Raw genomic sequence first — 18,622 nt, 5'->3', positions numbered from 1 at the left:
GAATATTCCATGCTGCATGGTGGTTCCCCTGTTCTCCCATTCACCACTTTCTGCACTGGTTTCAGCTATATCTGTCCGCTGTTCAGGCAGTGTCAGCATCAACACAGTTAATACATAGGTGCTGTACAGTGGTACCTCGGGTTAAGAACTTAATTCGTTCTGGAGGTCTGTTCTTAACCTGAAACTGTTCTTAACCTGAGGTACCACTTAAGCTAATGGGGCCTCCCGCTGCCACCGCGTGATTTTTGTTGTCATCCTGAAACAAAGTTCTTAACCCGAGGTACTACTTCAGGGTTAGCGGAGTCTGTAACCTGAAGCGTCTGTAACCCGAGGTACCACTGTATAACTTAAGGACATGGGAGATACTAGCTTTAAAAGCATAACCTTTTAGCAACGTTTCCCAGCAACTTTTGTTGTTGTGCCACACCATGCCCACTGATGTGAATGGAATTTAGTCCAGCATGCCAGTGTATCAGTCCAAAACGTAACAGGCATGAAAGGAACATTGGAAAACTGGGACGGAAGTTCTAGTACTATAACCAGGAAAGCTTAGCTTAATATTTCCCATGTCTGAATGCACCCTAACTTCTCAATTCTATCCTGTTCCTTCTCCTTTCCCCAGCTAGGGATCAGTCCCTCTTTTCTGAGCCGAAATTTCCAACGGAGTGCTTCTTCCTGACCCTCCATGCCCATCACCTGTCTATCTTGCCAAGCTGCCGTCGATACATCCGTCGACTGAGGGCCATCCGGGAGCTCAACAGGTGAGGAAGACATGTAGAATGCTGACATTTTCTATATCTGATTTTTAGCCTGTTGTCGATTTAAATTCCTTTCTGAATGCTTTAGTTTGTTTTTGCCGATAATCTCATTACAGTCATACCTCGGGTTGAAGTAGCTTCGGGATGAATATTTTCAGGTTGTGCTCCGCCGCGACCCGGAAGTAACGGAGCGTGTTACTTCAGGGTTTCGCCACTCGTGCATGCGCAGACACTCAAAATGACGTCACATGCATGCGCAGAAGCGGCAAAACGCGACACGTGCAGACGTGCAGTCACGTGTTACATTGCTTCAGGATGCAAACGGGGCTCCGGAACGGATCCTGTTCGCATCCAGAGGTACCACTGTACTTAATTTTTGCTGCAAACTGCTTTGAGGGTTTTTGTTTTTGTTTTACGATCAAGCAGTGAAAAGATTTTATTAAATAAACAAAAATAAAATAAATAAGGGATCTCCATACTCCCAAGCACTTTTGATAACGGTCTGCCAGTTTCTCCTGCCTTCTTTGAGTCCCTTCAGTTTTTTGTTACCCACAGAGCTCTGAGCTGGCTGATGTGTGGCAGAAAGGTTGTGAATGCAGATGGGGGCTCATCATGCGGCTGGCTTGCTAGATCCAGATGGCTGTGGGAAGCAGGGAGCCTGTCTTCTGCCGATGATCTCAAGCTCTGCAGGCATTGTCTGCTTGGAGAGCCGTGCCAGTTCCCAGAAAGCTCTGCAGGCCACCAATGGCCTCATTGTTCATTGAGGTCTAAAGGTGGCTTTGAGTAATCGCTAGCATAACTTGGCAAGAGGATGCTTACTGTAGTGTGCATGCACAGTATCAGGATGGAACTAGGACTGGGTACGCCAACGATTCAGTCAGCTGAGGGGAGGTTGTGGGGGCTGAGTAGGGGGAGAAGTGGATGTCGGCTTGGTTCTAATGCAACTCTATGCCATGGTTTGTCCCATGGATGATCAAACAAACCATAGCTTGTTTTGCCAAAGATTTGGCTTGTTGTCCAGCTGCTCTTGCCTCATGCCTCTATAGTTTCATGAGCTTCTGGGGTGAAGTGGTCAAACAAACCATAGTTAAGAGTGCTTGGTTCACACATAATACCAGATATAGTTCAAGCAAATGAAGATTCATCAGCCAACTACAAACCAGCATCTCTAAGTAGTAATGGGCAAAGACTCCTTCCCTGAAACCCTGCTACCAGTTAATGTCGACAATGTTGAGCTAGATGGACCAATATTTATTTATTTATTTATTTATTTATACCCTGCCCATCTGGCTGGGCCTCCCCAGCCACTCTGGGCGGCCCCCAACAAAATATCAAAACACAGTAATGCATCAAACATCAAAAGCTTCCCTAAACAGGGCTGCCTTCAGATGTCTTCTAAAAGTCTGGTAGTTATTGTTCTCTTTGACATCTGGTGGGAGGGCGTTCCACAGGGTCTGACGTTCCACCAATGGTCTGACGTGATATAAGGCAGCTTCCTATGTTCATAGCTTAGTGGTGGAGCATATGTTTCATATGCAGAAGGTCCCAGGTTCTATCCCCAGTGGAATCTCCAAGGAGGGCTGGGAATGTTCCCTGCCTGAAACCCTGGAGTGCCACTGCTGATTGGCATAGACAATACTGACCTAGATGGCCCAGTGGCCTGACGTGATATAAGGCAGTTTCTTGTGTCCTGTTTCATTTACCTCTTCCTCTCTGGTGCTTTGCACTCTCTGCCTTTGCCACAATTGCTCAATTTTTATTTTTATTTTTTTCCTCTCGTTTGGTTTACTTTTACAGGACCGTGGAGGACTTGAAGAATAATGAAACTCAGTGGAAGGATTCTCCTCTGGCCACACGGCATCGAGAAATGCTAAAGCGCTGCAAAACACAGCTCAAGGTTTGTAAGCTGCAGTCGGGCAAAAGCCAGTTGGTCCCTTGCTCCAGTTTCACCTTGAGGGTTTTAGGGAGGCATCCTTGACTACAAATGATTACGGAGATTTGAATGTGTATGCTAGGTGCTGATTGCCTACGTGAAGGTTTGATGAGCTAGTAAACTTGGATTGCAGGCGTAAGAGGGAGACGCGATAGAGGCATAGAAAACATACACATCATATGGAGAAAGCGGTGTTTGGGGAAAGAGTTTTCTCCTTCTCTCATACTACTAGATCTTGGGATCATCCCATGCTGTTGATAGGCAGGAGATTTCAGGGCCGATGAGAATCCTTCACAGAACACATTATTATTATTATTTAATTCATTGCTGCAAGCCTAGGCAGGGATGATGAAGCAGAACCTCTGTGTTCAGAAGTGGCATATCTCTGCATACCAGTTGGGGTGGGGATGGGGGCAAGAGCAGGAGAGAGTCTTGCCCTTCTGCCTTGCTTGTGGGCTCCCGTCTTTGTTGTCCACAGTGAAGACCAGGGTGCTGGACTAGATGAGCCTTTGCTCTGATCCATCCACCAGGCTCTTGCGTCCTTGTGCCCTGTATAATCAGTTCATCCGGCCCAAACAAACATTTATTGAACTGCTTCTTATTTCAGAGTACGCTTCTCCCAACTTGAATGCTTTGCTGTTCTGAGTGCAATATTTTGTTTGTGCATGGGTAGGTGGGAAATCTTGATTTCTAGGGTGACGCTTTTGCTTAACTTTTGGGTCCTGGCAACTTCTCTGTGAAGAAATTGGTGCGGTGCAAAGCCTGTGCAGATGCCGGCCTCCTAGATGAGAATTTCCTTAGAAGGTGCCTGAATTTTTACAGCATGGTCATCCAGCTCTTGCTCCGGATCCTAGACCCTGCCTACCCCAAGTGAGTCGCATTTAGAGATCTCCTCATCTCACCCAGTGTGCTTTTTTGTGCTGGACAAGTCGCTAGCTACCTCCTGCCAATTAACAGTAGGTGTCTGCCCCCAAAATGACTCCTATAGGTGAGGCCATTGTTCAGTTACCAGCTTTGAAAAGCCTAGATAATGCTTTATGGGGAAGTTTATAAAAACACCTCACTTCCCAAGCAGCCTGAAGTCAGTGAGGAGGAAGTCTTCATCCTGACACTATGATGTGTATCCAATGTTAGTCCTACTTGCAGTAGGCCCAGTCAAATGAATAAACATGGTTAATTTGTCTATTAATTTTAGTGTGACAAGAAGTTAGTTGAATGTGACCTTCTCTTGTCACCCTTCCTCATCCTGATACCCTCCAGATGTCTCTGAGCTACAACTCCCATCATCCCTGATCGCAGGCCATTATTGATGGGTCTGATGGGAATTGTACTCCAAAAACAGCTGGAGGGCACCAGGTTGGGAAAGTTTGATTTGTTCCCTTACTCTTAAAATAAAACCTCTACAGGAAATCGGATACAAATTGCATACATATACCTTTGTTTTAAAAGAGTGTAGGGTTTAACTTGTTTTTTTGCATGACCCTTAAAATGTATTTATATGGCTGTGAATTTGCTTTCCATGTATGTGGCTTTTGGTTCACGGTGGCGTACTTAGCCAGTTATCTACCCTTTGCAGAGTTTTGAAAGCTATTTATGAGAGATTCCTGCCCCAAGGCGCTTAATGGTCTTTCTCTCCTCCCTGTGTTCACAGCATAAAACTGCCGTTAAACCCTGATGTCCCGAAAGTGTTTGCAGCGTTGCCTGAGTTTTATGTGGAAGATGTCGCGGAATTTTTATTTTTTATTGTACAGTAAGTAATATTGCCACCTTGTTCTTGTTGGCTTCCAAGAAGCATCTGGCCACAGTATGGAAATAGCAGGAAGGGCATTTGCTCAGCTTTGGAGCATCTGCTTAGCATGTAGAAGGTCCCAGGTTTGATCCCCATTGGTATCTCCTGGTAGCCCCTAGAGAGCCACTGCCAGTCAGTGTAGACAATACTGAGCTAGATGGACCCAATGGTCTGAACCCGTATACCGCTGCTTCCTAAGTTCCTGTGTCTTAAGGGAAGGGCTGTGTTAGAGCACTTCCTGGCATCTGCAAAAAGCGCCCAGGAAGATATCTTGCCGGAAACCTGGAGAGCTGGTGCCAGTCTGCATAGACAGTATTGAGCTGAGTGGACCAAAGATCTGACTCATTACAAGGCAGCCTTCCATGTTCTGAGGCAACAAGACTAGACAGGCCTTTGGGCTGAACCAGCAGCTTTCTTCTTACCTTGGTGTTGTGCTTCTCCATTCAGGACCATTTTCTCATTTGCCCGTTTTTCATCCCACCCCACCCCCTGTTGCCAGATATTCTCCTCAGGTACTTTATGAGCCTTGCACCCAAGACGTTGTGACGTTTCTCGTTGTGATGCTGTGCAACCAGAACTACATCCGGAACCCCTACCTGGTGGCAAAGCTGGTGGAGGTGATGTTTATGACGAACCCGGCTGTCCAGCCACGGACACAGAAATTCTTTGAGATGATTGAGAACCATCCTCTCTCCACCAAGTTGCTTGTACCGTCGCTGATGAAGTTTTATACAGGTTAGCTGCTGCCTGACTCACAGTTTGTGTTCAGCTTTAAACACAGAGCCATGCCCTGGGATGTGAAGTGGTATTGATCGCCCTGGCTGATTATAGAGTTGGGATCTCTACGTCTTTACATACAGTTCAGTATCCCTTGGACCTCTGGCCAATGACTGGGGCCATTTCTCCTGGATTTGATGTTCTTTTTGGATACTGGCAAGGGGCAGCTCTTGATTTTCTGGCCAGTCTGGAGGCGAGAGGGTACATCCCTTCCGTTCTAACTTCAAAGTGGTGGATTTATTGTCTGACTTACGGTTTCCCTCCGTCCCCCCCCCAGATGTCGAACACACTGGAGCCACCAGCGAGTTCTATGACAAATTTACAATCCGCTACCACATCAGCACCATCTTCAAAAGCCTCTGGCAGAATATAGCTCACCATGGCACCTTCATGGAAGAGTTCAAGTAAGTTAGAAGGCTTTCAGCATGGCGGGGGCTGGGTCTTAAGGGTTTCTGGACTGGCCCTCATCTTTTGTGGTGAGACCATAGCTCAGTGGGTTAGAGATCACCTGCTTTGCATGGGGAAGGTCCCAGGTCCAATCCCCACCATCTCCAGTTTAAAAAGATCACGCACCTGGTGATATAGAAGGCCTTTGCCTGAGATGTTGGGATAGGTGCTGCCAGTCAATCTGTGCCTCCCTTCTCTCTCATTTCAGTCTGGTATTTGCACCTCCCCCTGGGTAGAGCATTTTTAAAATGCTGTGCAGGAAGGCAGTTCCCAAAGGGGAATTAATCTGACTTCGGTGCACTGGATAAGAGCAGGGTAGCAGTTCAGGATTACAGATAAATAGTTGTATTAAAGGCATTTAGTCTAAATCTTGTGTGTTCCTTACAACAGTCTTGTGAGGTAGGTTCCATTTCCATTTTGTGGGCGGGGAAACTGGTGCACAGCAGTAACAGATGGCTGAGCAGGGATTTGAACCTCTGCCAGATCCAAGTAACAGCACTGGGGTTGCAGCTCAGTCGTTCTGCTATATTGGAACCAAGGAATCCCATCTCCATTAGTACTCTCTGCTTCTGTCTCTCTCCATCTCTCTCTGTCTCTCTCTTCTAGCTCTGGGAAGCAATTTGTTCGCTACATCAATATGCTGATCAATGACACAACGTTCTTGCTGGACGAGAGTTTGGAGTCCCTAAAACGCATCCATGAAGTGCAGGAGGAGATGAAAAACAAAGAGCATTGGGACTTGCTGCCCAGGGTGAGCAAATGTCTCCTTTTGGAGGTTCCTCTGCCATTTTCTGAGTTAGTATACCCCACCTTCTATGCAGTAAGTGCCCCAGTGTATCACAAGAAGGGTTGGCACCTGCCTTCAACAACCTGGATTCTCAGCCCGTTTTAAGGCCTGGCTGCTTAAATATAAAGCCCTGCATCACTTTGGATAGGTTATCTGAAAAAGCATCTTCTCCACTATCTCGTAAGGGCATTAAATATCAACAGATGGAAGCCTGTTAATTTTTGCCATAGCCTGATTATTATTGACTCCTGGAGGTGAGCTTTTTCATTGGTGTTTTTCATATTGTGGAATGCCCTCCCTACTGAAATAACCCCCACCAGTATTGGTGTTTTGCTGGCTCTTGAAGGTGCACCTGCTTAGGCAAGCATGCCCCAGAACTTAATCAAAACAAAAAAAAAATTTCCTTCCAGTAGCACCTTAAAGACCAGCTAAGTTAGTTCTTGTTATGAGCTTTCGTGTGCATGCACACTTCTTCAGATACACTGAAACAGAAGTTGCCAGATCCTTCTATATAGTGAGAAGGTGGGGAGGGGTATTACTCAGAAGGGTGGTGGGAATGGGTGATTGGCAGATAGCTGTGATGAGCCCCACCTTCTCACTATATAGAAGGATCTGGCAACTTCTGTTTCAGTGTATCTGAAGAAGTGTGCATGCACACGAAAGCTCATACCAAGAACTAACTTAGTTGGTCTTTAAGGTGCTACTGGAAGGAAAAAAATTTTTGTTTTGACTATGGCAGACCAACACGGCTACCTATCTGTAACCAGAACTTAATGTTTGGTTTTTAAAAAACTTAAACTTTTAATGGTTCTGTTTTTTAACAGACTTGTTCCATTGGATTTTAAAGTTGTGGGTGTTTTTAACACTTTGAATTGTCAACTTGTGTCTTGTTTGGATTTTGCTATTGATTTTATATTTGTAAACTGCTTAGAAGCCATTCTTGGCAAGTAAGCAGTATATAAAATAATTAATAGCAACTGAATGTTGGTTGCATCTGGTGCTTTGTGATATTAGGGGTAGGAGCAGTGAGATCATTTGGGGTGGGGTGGGGGTGGCAGAGAAGAAGCAAGAGTGCCTTGGTGCTGGAAGATGTGGCTGGAAATTTGATAACATACACCAGCTGCTTGTTTTATTTGATGCTGAGGCAGAGGCAGTTTGACTTGCAGCGCCTTTTCTTCTAGGACCAGCAACAAGCACGGCAGTCTCAGCTGGCACAGGATGAGAGGGTGTCGCGCTCTTACCTGGCCCTGGCGACAGAAACAGTTGATATGTTCCACATCCTCACCAAACAAGTTCAGAAGCCTTTCCTCAGACCTGTGAGTATAAACTTGGGGTTTGTGATGAGGCGCCCTAAATTATAAAATAGGTGGCAACTTGATTTGCAGGTTTTACTTACATTACTGGCTCTGCGGTTCATTCATAGCCCAGCCAGCTTGAGTTCTTCAAAGTCGGTGTTATTGTGGATGCAGCCATAAGCCTCACCTGTGATTTAAAAGTTCTTATCATTGAGACTCTCAGTTTTTGGGAATCTCAGCCACTGCAGGTTATGGATAGGGCTAGAGAGTGTAAGGCCTGAAACAGATGTAACATTTTAAGATCTCTTCACTGTGGCTAAGATATGGGGTTGTATGCAGTGCTAGTCCTGTGCAGAGTAGACCCATTGAATCGAATGGGTATGACTTAGACCCATGAGTTTCAGTTGGCTACAACTCCAGAGGTCCAGTTCACCTAAACCAGGCATCCCCAAAATTCAGGCCTCCAGCTCTTTTGGCACTACAACTCCCATCATCCCTAGCTAACAGGACCAGTGGTCAGGGATGATGGGAGCTGTAGTCCCAAAACAGCTGGAGGGCTGAGTTTGGGGATGCCTGACCTAAACTATCTGGGTTCCTTTTGTTCCTCTACAGAGGAAGTAAACCTTGATCCCTGGCTCAGTGTTGCCTCCAAACCACAATAATAAACCAAGGCTTGTTCTTCACAGTTTCTTGGAGCAAAGGAAAGCAACATGAGGGGTTTTGTACTACAATTCCTATCATCCCTGACTATTGGTCATGCCAACTGGGGCTGATGGGAGTTGTAGTCCAAAAATTCTGGAGGGCACCACATTGACTACCCTTGTGTTAGTGGCCTCTGGGGTGTCCACATGGTGCTAGAAGCCTTTGCCATCGAGCCAGGGGCAGCCTGAAAAGTACTAGGTGGGTGCCTGCAAGGGGGCAAGCAGCCATGGGGACATGAATGGCCACCTGGTGTACAATCCAAAAGTGCCTCTTGTGCAAGGAGCGGTGGTTGCGTAGATGAGATGAGGATCCAGATTCCTATCTGCTGAAAGCAGTTGGCAACCTTCTGCCACACTATAAGAAAAACAGAATCCAGGGAGCAGGCTTGGTTCCCATTGGGACAAAGTAAACAGGTTTTGATGTAGGAAATGGTGGGGATGGACAAAGCTACATTGGGGAAATTAGGGCAGTTGCAGAACATGGGACAAGCCTGTTGGATCAGGCCATTGGCTCATCTAGTCCAGCATCTTGTTCTCACAGTGGCCAACAAAATGCCTGTGGATGCATTATTATTATTAAGCATCCGGCATTTATGGGGATTCAAGAATTCCTCTCCAGTGATAATACTTTCTGCTGTGGCATTTCTAGGAGCTTGGGCCGCGATTGGCTGCAATGCTGAACTTCAACCTTCAGCAGCTGTGTGGCCCCAAGTGCCGCGACCTGAAAGTCGAGAACCCCGAGAAGTATGGCTTTGAACCAAAGAAGCTTTTGGACCAACTGACGGACATCTACCTGCAGCTAGACTGCGCTCGCTTTGCAAAAGCAATAGCTGATGACCAGGTGAGTGGGGGAGTCCAGGAAAGAAAGGTGTTCAGAAGGTTAGGGTTAGGGAAGAAATGGGTAGTTAGGGATGGGGAAGCTGTGGCCCTCCAGATGTTCTTGGATGACAACTCCCATCACCCCTGACCATTAACTGGATGGAGCTGATGGGAGCTGGACTCTCAACAAAAGCTGAAAGGGCCACAGGTTCCCCAGGGCTTGCGTAGTTCCCTTTGCCATCTTCATAGCAGTTGGATATTGGCCCATTTTGTTTTGTTTTTCTCCAATTTGGGATGGCCGTTGCTTAACCTCTCGTGTGCATTCATATTTTAGTAAGGATACATAAATACCTTGGCAAAGATTTTTAGGCGTTTCCCTAACAGGCTTGCCTTTTTGGGAAACTTTGGTAATTTAAATAGCTGTATAGCATATTCAAAGGGCAAGAATTTTGGGCAAAAAGGTGAGTGCTCTGCTAGTCCTTAATTATTTTGTGACAGTTGGATTCCCCCCCCCTCAAAAATGTGATTTGAAGAAAATTACTCCACTCTGAAGTTGAGATTCTCCCAAAGCATTTGCTGAATTCTTCTTTCGATTTGTAAAATTCCATGCAATTTATGAAGCCCAGAAGAGTGTGCTGGGCACTGTGCCATACAGGCATAGAGTTTTTTTCCCCTGCTGGGTTGGTGTCGAGGAAGGAGTGGGCACATCGTGTGTTGATCACTGCACTGCAGATAAATCTGTATCAGATGTCTGAAGCAGCTTGATGTGGTGGAGCTGATTTGAAAGAAAGTCCCCGGGAAAGAACAAACCGATGTTGCTAAGTCATGCCGCCACAGGTTGACTACTTTAATGCTCTGCTTGTTCAGAGCAAGCTGTGCGACCCTGTCTGAGGGCACCTACCTGATGGGGAAAGTCTGATTTCCATCCCTAGTAACTAAAGTGTAAGTGTGAGTGAGTGTGTGAGTGAGTGTTTGTGTGTGTGTGCCCTTTCTTTCTCCAGAACTGAGTTGCCTTGCACGTGGCTTTGTTGTTTGATATTTTGGCTACAACAGTCTCTCAGCTGCTTTCCCCTCCCCACTCCCGCTGGCTGATTTGATATTTATCTGGCAACCATACTGCCTTGGAATCGGAGCGCTGCTCATCCTGCAGTGATACTGCATCGCACTGGCAAGCTCCCAGCAGGTGCCGGCTCTTGCTTGCTGTGACTCCTTACTGCAGGCTTTTTGGAGTTGACATGGCGAGGAGGGAGGGAGAAGACTTTCTGATTACATGCCAGCAGAGTCTGCCACTTGATCGCTGCCCATGGAAGTGCACACAACCTATCTATTGCAGGAGCAGATAGCCTTTCTCATGCTTTGGACCGTGTGTTAATTTTAGGAATGTCAGAATGGCCATCAGTGTCAGACCAAACAGTCTGTTTAGCTGCACATCCCGTCTCCCCACATTGTGTAAACAGGTGCCTCAAGAAAGCTTCACAGCAGAGATTTCCATTAATTACCTGGTATCTAGTACTAATTACCTGGTATCTAGTACTATGGAAGTGAGAGCTGGACCATAAAGAAGGCTGATCGCTGAAGAATTGATGCTTTTGAATTATGGTGCTGGAGGAGATTCTTGAGAGTCCCATGGACTGCAAGAAGATCAAACGTATCCATTCTTCAGGAAATCAGGCCTGAATGCTCACTGGAAGAACAGATCATGAAGCTGAGGCTCCAATACTTTGGCCACCTCATGAGAAGAGAAGACTCCCTGGAAAAGACCCTGATGTTGGGAAAGATGGAGGGCACAAGGAGAAGGGGATGACAGAGGACGAGATGGTTGGACAGTGTTCTCGAAGCTACAAACATGAGTCTGACCAAACCGGGAGGCAGTGGAAGACAGGAGTGCCTGGCGTGCTGTGGTCCATGGGGTCACGAAGAGTTGGACACGACTAAACGACTAAACAACAACAATCTAGTACTAAAAGTATGTCGAGAGAGGGGTGGACGGAGAGGAGAACAAGACAGCGTTGTTTCTGAGTATGGAATGCAGATTCCTCAGGATCTCAACTTGCATTTAAAAAGAGATACCACATTTCTAGTCCATATCCCTGTGAATATATATTTGAAAGAGTGGGTGGTAGCTGAATTAAAAAATTTCCAGGGGTTGAAGGAAGCGGCTTCAGTGCACTTTGCCTTTCCCATAATACGCTAAACCAGAATGAACAGCCCGGAATGGCAGAATAAGCTTTGCAAAGTAGTTTTATTCCATTTTGCACAGGTTCCCCGTGTCACTAACACTCAGCTGCGAGGTGGTGAAAAGCTGTAGGGAAAGTACTTAACTCTTGGCTATCTCCCCCTGACTTTCTGTGCCCTGTTCCTGCAGCAGTGCTTTAAACACAGAACAGCCAACTGCTTAGAAACATAGATGAGCTGCCTTATACTGAACCAAACCATTGGTTCTTTAAGTTCAGTATTGGCTCCCTTGACTCCTGGGGCCTTCTGCATACAAGCAGATGGTCCTTCCCCTAAAACAGCAGTAAGGTTTTAGTCTTCAAGCTGCTGTATACAGAGTCAGCCCATTTGGTCCATGCATCAGCCTTGCATCTACATAGACTGGCAACAGCTTTCTAAGGTTTCCAGCTAAGGGCCTATCTGAGAGTACTCGGGATTGAGCCTGGGACCTTCTGCTTGCTCAGCAAACACTCTGCCGCTGAGCTTATGGCTTTGGCAGGTCTTGGTAGCGCATGCGATCATTGTGGTGCTTTCTGTCTTTGCAGAGGTCCTACAGCAAGGAGCTATTTGAGGAGGTCATTTCAAAGATGAGGAAAGCTGGAATCAAGTCGACAATAGCAATAGAAAAATTCAAGCTGCTAGCCGAAAAGGTGGAAGAAATCGTTGCCAAGAATGCCCGAGCTGAAATTGACTACAGTGACGCTCCTGACGAGTTTAGAGGCAAGTAGATTTTTGTGGAGATAGTGCAGCTTCACCCAGGAATCATCAGTGGGGCTAAAATCGAAAGAGGGGCTAACATTTTAGGATTGTTTCCAATGCTACTTCTACTTAGAGTAGACCCATTGAAGGTAGTGGCCATGACTAACTCTGGTTAATTTCAATGAGTCTGCTCTGAATGTGACTTAATTGGATGCAACCCTTAAGAAATAAATAAATTTTATGCTGAACTTGTGTAGAAGAGCAAGCCGGTTTAGCTTTTTCCAGATGCTTTTTTCTTTTTCTTCCTTTTTAGAAAATTGTATAGATGCAATCAAAGTGCACCAATGATACCTCTGTCAGTGTGAGGTTGTTCTTAAGAAAAACACCTCTCTAGCCTTCAGTTCTCTGGGAATGTTTGCAAGTGAGTCTGAAGTTTAAAGTTTTGATGATCTTAAACCTTTCCTTCCAGATCCACTCATGGATACATTGATGAGCGACCCTGTCAGGTTGCCATCTGGGACCATCATGGATAGATCTATCATCCTCCGGCACCTTTTGAATTCCTCCACAGATCCATTCAATCGGCAAACACTAACGGAAAACATGCTGGAACCAGGTAGAGAAACCTGTGTTGTGACCTAAGCAGAATAGAGTAAGGGAGCTGATAGCTGGTGATTTTTTTTTCCAGACTAATACTTTTATACAATAAATAAGCAAAAAAAACCAACAACCTTCTCTTGGAAATTGGCCTGTAGTAGAGCAATCTGACACCCCAAAATATTTTGTCAAGATGTTCACTTATATTTATTTATATTATAAGCTTTCAGCAATAAAAATCCACAGTTACAAAAACAAAACCATCACACACAAAACGGCCCCAAATGAAACAAATTCAGCAGAAGGTTGTCTGCTTTTTAAGCAGGGAGGGATCCCTCTGCGAAACTCTGCAATCTCTACAGATGGAGGCTCTGATAGCTGAAAGATACTGTCCATGGCAACCATGAAATTGTAGTCTGGCAACATCTGAAGGATCACCCTTGCTCTATGCTTCTGCTGTTGTCTTGAGGGACTGAATTTCCTCATCTGCTGATATGTCACCTGCATAAGAATGTTGCTTGGGCCATATAGTGCAGTATGGCCAACTCAGCCTGTCATGGCTGGCAGTCATTGATGCACCTCTGCTCTTCCATTAATGTGCCCAGCCCTCCCCTTAAAGTCTGCACTGGCTTCCTATCTGATACTGTGCCAGATTCACGTTTCTTGTGCTACTGTATAAAGTCCCCAAATTACTTAGGCCCAGGGTACTTTAAGGACCTTCTTGCCCAATACAAGTCAATCACTGAGTTCATCTTTGGGGGAGAGCACTATTTGTGGTCCTCCATGGACCAAAAGCACAACAGCTGTGAGACATTTGCGAGCTTTTTTGCGGAGAAGGTCCTGTTGCTCCGCCACGACCTCCCTGCCAATTTGGATGCAATAAAGGAACTGGAGGCCCCTCGACTGTCCTCGGGTCCAGTATTGGACCACTTTGACCGGATATCCCCAGCTGATGTGGACAGACTCCTCTGAGCTGGAAAGCCCACCACTTGTCCTCTCGACCCGTGCCCGTCCTGGCTGATTAGAGCGTGTCCAGACGAGGTGCGGGCCCCCCTGGGGGATATCATCAATTTGTCCCTTGGCACCGGGACATTCCCAGGGGAACTGAAGGAGGCAGTGGTGCGCCCGCTCTTAAAGAAAACATCATTAGATCCCTTAGATCTATCCAATTACCGCCCGTTTTCGAATCTTCCATTCCTGGGTAAGGTGATTGAGAGAGCGGTTGCGGAACAGCTTGGTAGGTTTCTGGATGAAACATTGGCTCTGGATCCATTCCAGTCTGGCTTCCGCGCTGGTCATGGGACCGAGACGGCTCTGGTCGCCCTAACAGATGATCTCCGCAGGCAGCTGGATCGAGGCGGGTCGGGGCTGCTGATTCTTTTAGACCTGTCAGCAGCCGACATGATCGATCACGAACTCCTGGACCACCGCCTTGCCGACATGGGGATCCAGGGCACAGTCCTTCAATGGCTGCGCTCGTTTCTCTCTGGTCGGGGACAGAGGGTGGCGCTTGGGGGGGGGGGGGAATTGTCATCCCGCCACTCCTTGGTGTGTGGAGTGCCCCAGGGTGCGATACTCTCCCCAATGCTTTTTAACATCTTTATGTGCCCCCTCGCCCAGCTTGTCCGGAGTTTTGGGCTGGGCTGCCATCAGTATGCTGATGACACCCAACTCTATCTGTTGATGGATGGCCATCCTGACTTGGCCGCAGACACACTGATCAGATGCTTGGAAGCTGTGGCTGGATGGTTACGTGGGAGCCGGTTGAAGTTAAATCCTTCGAAGACAGAGGTCCTCTGGCTGGGATGGGACGATATGAGATTGAGGGGGCAACTCCCATCTCTTGCGGGGGTGCAATTAGTGCCAGCACCGTCCCTTAAGAGTTTGGGTGTAACCTTCGATACCTCCCTCTCCATGGAGGCGCAGATTGCAGCTATAACAAAGGCGGCATTTTTTCATCTCCGCCAAGCCAAGCAGTTGGCTCCTTACCTCTCTCGCCCTGACCTAGCCACTGTGATCCACGCGACGGTCACCTCCAGACTGGATTATTGTAACTCGCTCTACGTGGGGCTGCCCTTGAGACTGACCCAGAAACTCCAGCGGGTGCAGAATGCCGTGGCGAGACTCCTTACGGGGTCTTTGCTGCGAGATCACATGGTGCTATACCAGCTGCACTGGCTCCCGGTGGAGTACAGGATCAGGTTTAAGGTGCTGGTTTTAACCTTCAAAGCCCTATACGGCCTAGGACCCTCGTACCTACGGGACCGCCTCTCCTGGTATGCCCCACAGAGGAACTTACGGTCTTCAAATAAAAACATCTTGAAGGTCCCAGGCCACAGAGAGGTTAGGCTGGCCTCAACTAGAGCCAGAGCTTTTTCGGCTGCGGCTCCAACCTGGTGGAACGCTCTGTCGCAAGAGACAAGGGCCCTGCAGGACTTGACATCTTTCCGCAGGGCCTGCAAGACAGAGCTGTTCCACCAGGCCTTTGGTCAGGGCACAGCCTGACTCCCTCCTTTGGCAATCTTTACAAAACTTTAGTTTATGGTTGCCATCAATTTTTATTTTAATTAATTTTTATAATGTTTTTATAATGTTGCACTGTTTTAGTGTTGTTAGCCGCCCTGAGCCCGGCTTCGGCTGGGGAGGGCGGGATATAAATAAAATTTATTATTATTATTATTATTATTAACTCGCACCAACAAGAAATCATGGAAATCTGGAAATTAATCCAGAATGCGGCAGCTAGACTGGTGACTGGGAGTGGCCGCCGGGACCACATAACACTGGTTCTGAGAGAGCTGCATTGGCTCCCAGTACGTTTCCGAGCACAATTCAAAGTGTTGGTGCTGACCTTTAAAGCCCTAAATGGCCTTGGTCCTGTATACCTGAAGGAGCGCCTCCACCCCCATCGTTCAGCCCGGACATTGAGATCCAGCGACGAGGGCCTTCTGGCGGTTCCCTCATTGCGAGAAGTGAGGTTACAGGGAACCAGGCAGAGGGCCTTCTCGGTAATGACGCCCACCCTGTGGAACACCCTCCCTTCAGATGTGAAGGAAATAAGTAGCTATCCTATCTCTAAAAGACATCTGAAGGCAGCCCTGTTCAGGGAAGCTTTTAACATTTAATGCTGCATTGTTTTTAATACTTGATTGGGAGCTGCCCAGAGTGGCTGGAGAAACTCAGCCAGATGGGCGGGGTATAAATAATAAATTATTTATTATTATTATTATTATTATTATTATTATTATTATTATGTCTTCAGTGTTGAGGAGCTGTTTTTGTGGAACTCGCTCCCACTAGAAGTCAGACAGGCACTGTCCCGTTTCATTTTAGGAGGACTTTGCACATGAATGCTTCTCTGATGTTTTAAAATATTTGTGGTTCGTTGTTCCATGTGCTCTGAGTGGACATGAGTAGCTGCCTTATACTGAGTCACACCATCAAGCTTAGCATTGTTCCTGCACTGACTGGCAGTGGCTTTCCAGGGTTTCGGGCAGGGAATATTCCCAGCCCAACCTGGAGATTAGAGACAGGACCTCCTGCACACAAAGCAGATGCTCAACCACTGAGCTTTGTTACGGTGAGGTATTTTGTGTTTAACTTTCCTTCTCCCTCTTTACTCCCCCTACTCAGTGCCAGAGCTCAAAGAGCAAATCCAAGCCTGGATGAGAGACAAACAGAACACTGACCATTGAGGACCCTCCTCCTGCCTGGCAGCACACATGCCAAGGTCAACTGTGAAGAGCAGGACGAAGGGGATTGAGGCGTGGGGGAATGTGCTGATTCTTTTGGAAGTGGAAGCTGGCTGGGCTGGAGCTCACACAGTGCCTGTTGCTGCTGCTGCTGCTGCTGCTGCTCCTCCTGCTGCAAAACGACATAAAAGCATGTGGATGAAGAGAAGGAACAACAAAAAAATTAAAAAGCAGCTTAATTCTTGTACATATATTTAAGTGATCAAACACGCCGGTCGATAACGTTGTGGGGGATAAGTTTAGGAAGCTGGCTCTTGTTATGAGGCAAAAATCCTCTGACATCTCATAATTGGGGTTTATACAGCTTGAATTCCTTTTTTTAAAATAAAAAAAAAACCTGGAAGACATGTGGATCAGGGAAGCAAAACCCTCAACATGTTGTGTTGTTTTTGTTTTAAAAATATTGCCAGGTCTCCGTTAATTTGATTGTGGTTGAAACCTTGAACATTTTGCTGCTAAAGTGACCCCCATCACACATACACATTTTCTTTTCTTCCCTGTTAACTTTTCCTACACTACGCTCTCCGGTTTTTTTCTGTAATGTGAAGCAAATGTTCCCTGTATATTAAAAAAAATAATAATCCTTCTCTAGCCCCAAGAGAACATAATCTTGAAAAGATAAGTGTGCCTGCAACAAGTGTTAATCTTGGGGAGGGAATCATATTTTTCTATTACACATATTCATTTATTTTTATTTGGTCAGCCATACATGAAAAGAGTAATCCACAATGGCAGATTTCCTTTTTTCTCTCCCCCACTGCCCCTGCCTTTTTCTTTTCTTTTCTTTTCTTTTTGCACATTGGATTTTTGTCTTTTGGGAGACGCTTAAACGCTTTAGGGTTTTTTTTGTTGTTTTTAAAGCCAGAGATCTAATAAGCTAAATGATGATGATTCTGAGTCTTTTAAGAGCTTGTCTCCCATGTGGGGCAGATCATTTTAAGTCTCAGCACCTACCAGTGAAGGCAGGAATATCCATTTTTATGTTGCGTACCAGTTTTGTATCCATGGCTTGGCCTTACCAAAGCAAAAAAAAAAAAAGGGTGCAGAAAAAAATGTAGACTTGCTTTTTTTTTAAGAAAAACACAGAAACTATATAAAAAAGACGAAACATTTTTGTATGACTGCCCCCTGCTTAAAGATACTTGAATTTCCTTTTTAAAAAGGATTTGAAACCACAGTGTTTAAAAAAAAAAGCCTGAAAAGAAATGTTTTCTTTTTTTCTTTTTCTTTTTCTTTTTGCTGACAGTGTCCTCTGTTCAGTTCCTGATTCTTGAACTACAATAAATGGTGATACACATTCACAATAACCCTTCAGTGTGTATGTCTCCTTCACATATGTTGTGTGCATGCTGCAGGCGGGTGGTTTTGTGGGCTGCTGAATCAAGAGTTGGAAATGTGCTTGTTTGAATTTAGTTCAGTCGTACCTTGGAAGTCGAATGGAATCCGTTCCGGAATCCCTTCCATTCGACATCCAAAACGTTCGGAAACCAAGGTGCGGCTTCTGATTGGCTGCAGGAAGCTCCTGTAGCCAATTGGAAGCCACGGAAGCCCCGTAGGACATTCGCCTTCCAAAAATAGTTCACAAACCGGAACAGTCGCTTCTGGGTTTGCGGCGTTCGGGAGCCAAAACGTTTGAGAACTAAGCTGTCTGAAAACCAAGGTATGACTATATAATATTTCTTCTTTATTTATTACTTGCCCTTCATTCTAAGGTCCCAGGGTGGATTCTGACACTAAAACACAGTATTTCAAACAGCTTATTATTTACAGTCACAAAAATAAGGTGGGTCCTAAAAAATAGGCCACTCACATATCAAAAGCCAGGGTAAAGAAAGTGTATGTTCAGCATTTTCTGGAAGCTGTGTAATGATGGTGCCAGACACACCTCTGTGTGGATACAGCCCTGTTTCGATTTGCAAAATAGTATATCACTTTCAAATTTTAAAAAATGAAGCAGTTTGTAAGTTCTTCTAATAATAAACCTGTGACTTGGAGGTCTCGCCCACTCCCTGTTTATAAATTGAAAAATCAAATACCACACTTACTTAAAATTA

The 18,622-nt window shown here is 46.0% G+C and overlaps 1 protein-coding gene and 1 long non-coding RNA gene across 12 annotated transcripts in view; one reads left to right on the top strand and one right to left on the bottom strand.

The window, feature by feature from the left end:
* UBE4B (ubiquitination factor E4B) overlaps positions 1 to 17,875 on the top strand; it is a 70,513-nt gene extending 52,638 nt beyond the window's left edge. For all 11 annotated transcript variants that reach the window (XM_083628459.1, XM_083628468.1, XM_083628464.1 and 8 more), the window contains 12 exons: positions 623 to 761; positions 2,556 to 2,655; positions 3,434 to 3,561; positions 4,343 to 4,441; positions 4,980 to 5,215; positions 5,535 to 5,661; positions 6,311 to 6,455; positions 7,673 to 7,807; positions 9,137 to 9,328; positions 12,066 to 12,240; positions 12,689 to 12,835; positions 16,450 to 17,875. In XM_083628459.1, coding sequence (XP_083484585.1) covers positions 623 to 761; positions 2,556 to 2,655; positions 3,434 to 3,561; positions 4,343 to 4,441; positions 4,980 to 5,215; positions 5,535 to 5,661; positions 6,311 to 6,455; positions 7,673 to 7,807; positions 9,137 to 9,328; positions 12,066 to 12,240; positions 12,689 to 12,835; positions 16,450 to 16,511 — 1,685 coding nt within the window. In that variant the 3' untranslated portion in view covers positions 16,512 to 17,875. The remainder of the gene's footprint in view (positions 1 to 622; positions 762 to 2,555; positions 2,656 to 3,433; positions 3,562 to 4,342; positions 4,442 to 4,979; positions 5,216 to 5,534; positions 5,662 to 6,310; positions 6,456 to 7,672; positions 7,808 to 9,136; positions 9,329 to 12,065; positions 12,241 to 12,688; positions 12,836 to 16,449) is intronic.
* On the bottom strand, positions 13,000 to 13,617 carry LOC310769594. Its single transcript, XR_014551716.1, has 2 exons — positions 13,489 to 13,617; positions 13,000 to 13,453 (listed from the first exon to the last, which is right to left on the bottom strand). It is a non-coding gene; the product is annotated as an uncharacterized lncRNA (long non-coding RNA).
* Positions 17,876 to 18,622: the final 747 nt, after the last annotated feature.

The sequence above is a fragment of the Podarcis filfolensis genome (assembly GCF_964270895.1).
Source record: "Podarcis filfolensis genome assembly, chromosome: 8".
Lineage (NCBI taxonomy): Eukaryota > Metazoa > Chordata > Lepidosauria > Squamata > Lacertidae > Podarcis > Podarcis filfolensis.
The sequence above is the reverse complement of the archived record's forward strand: the minus strand, read 5'-3'. Positions and strand labels throughout refer to the sequence as shown.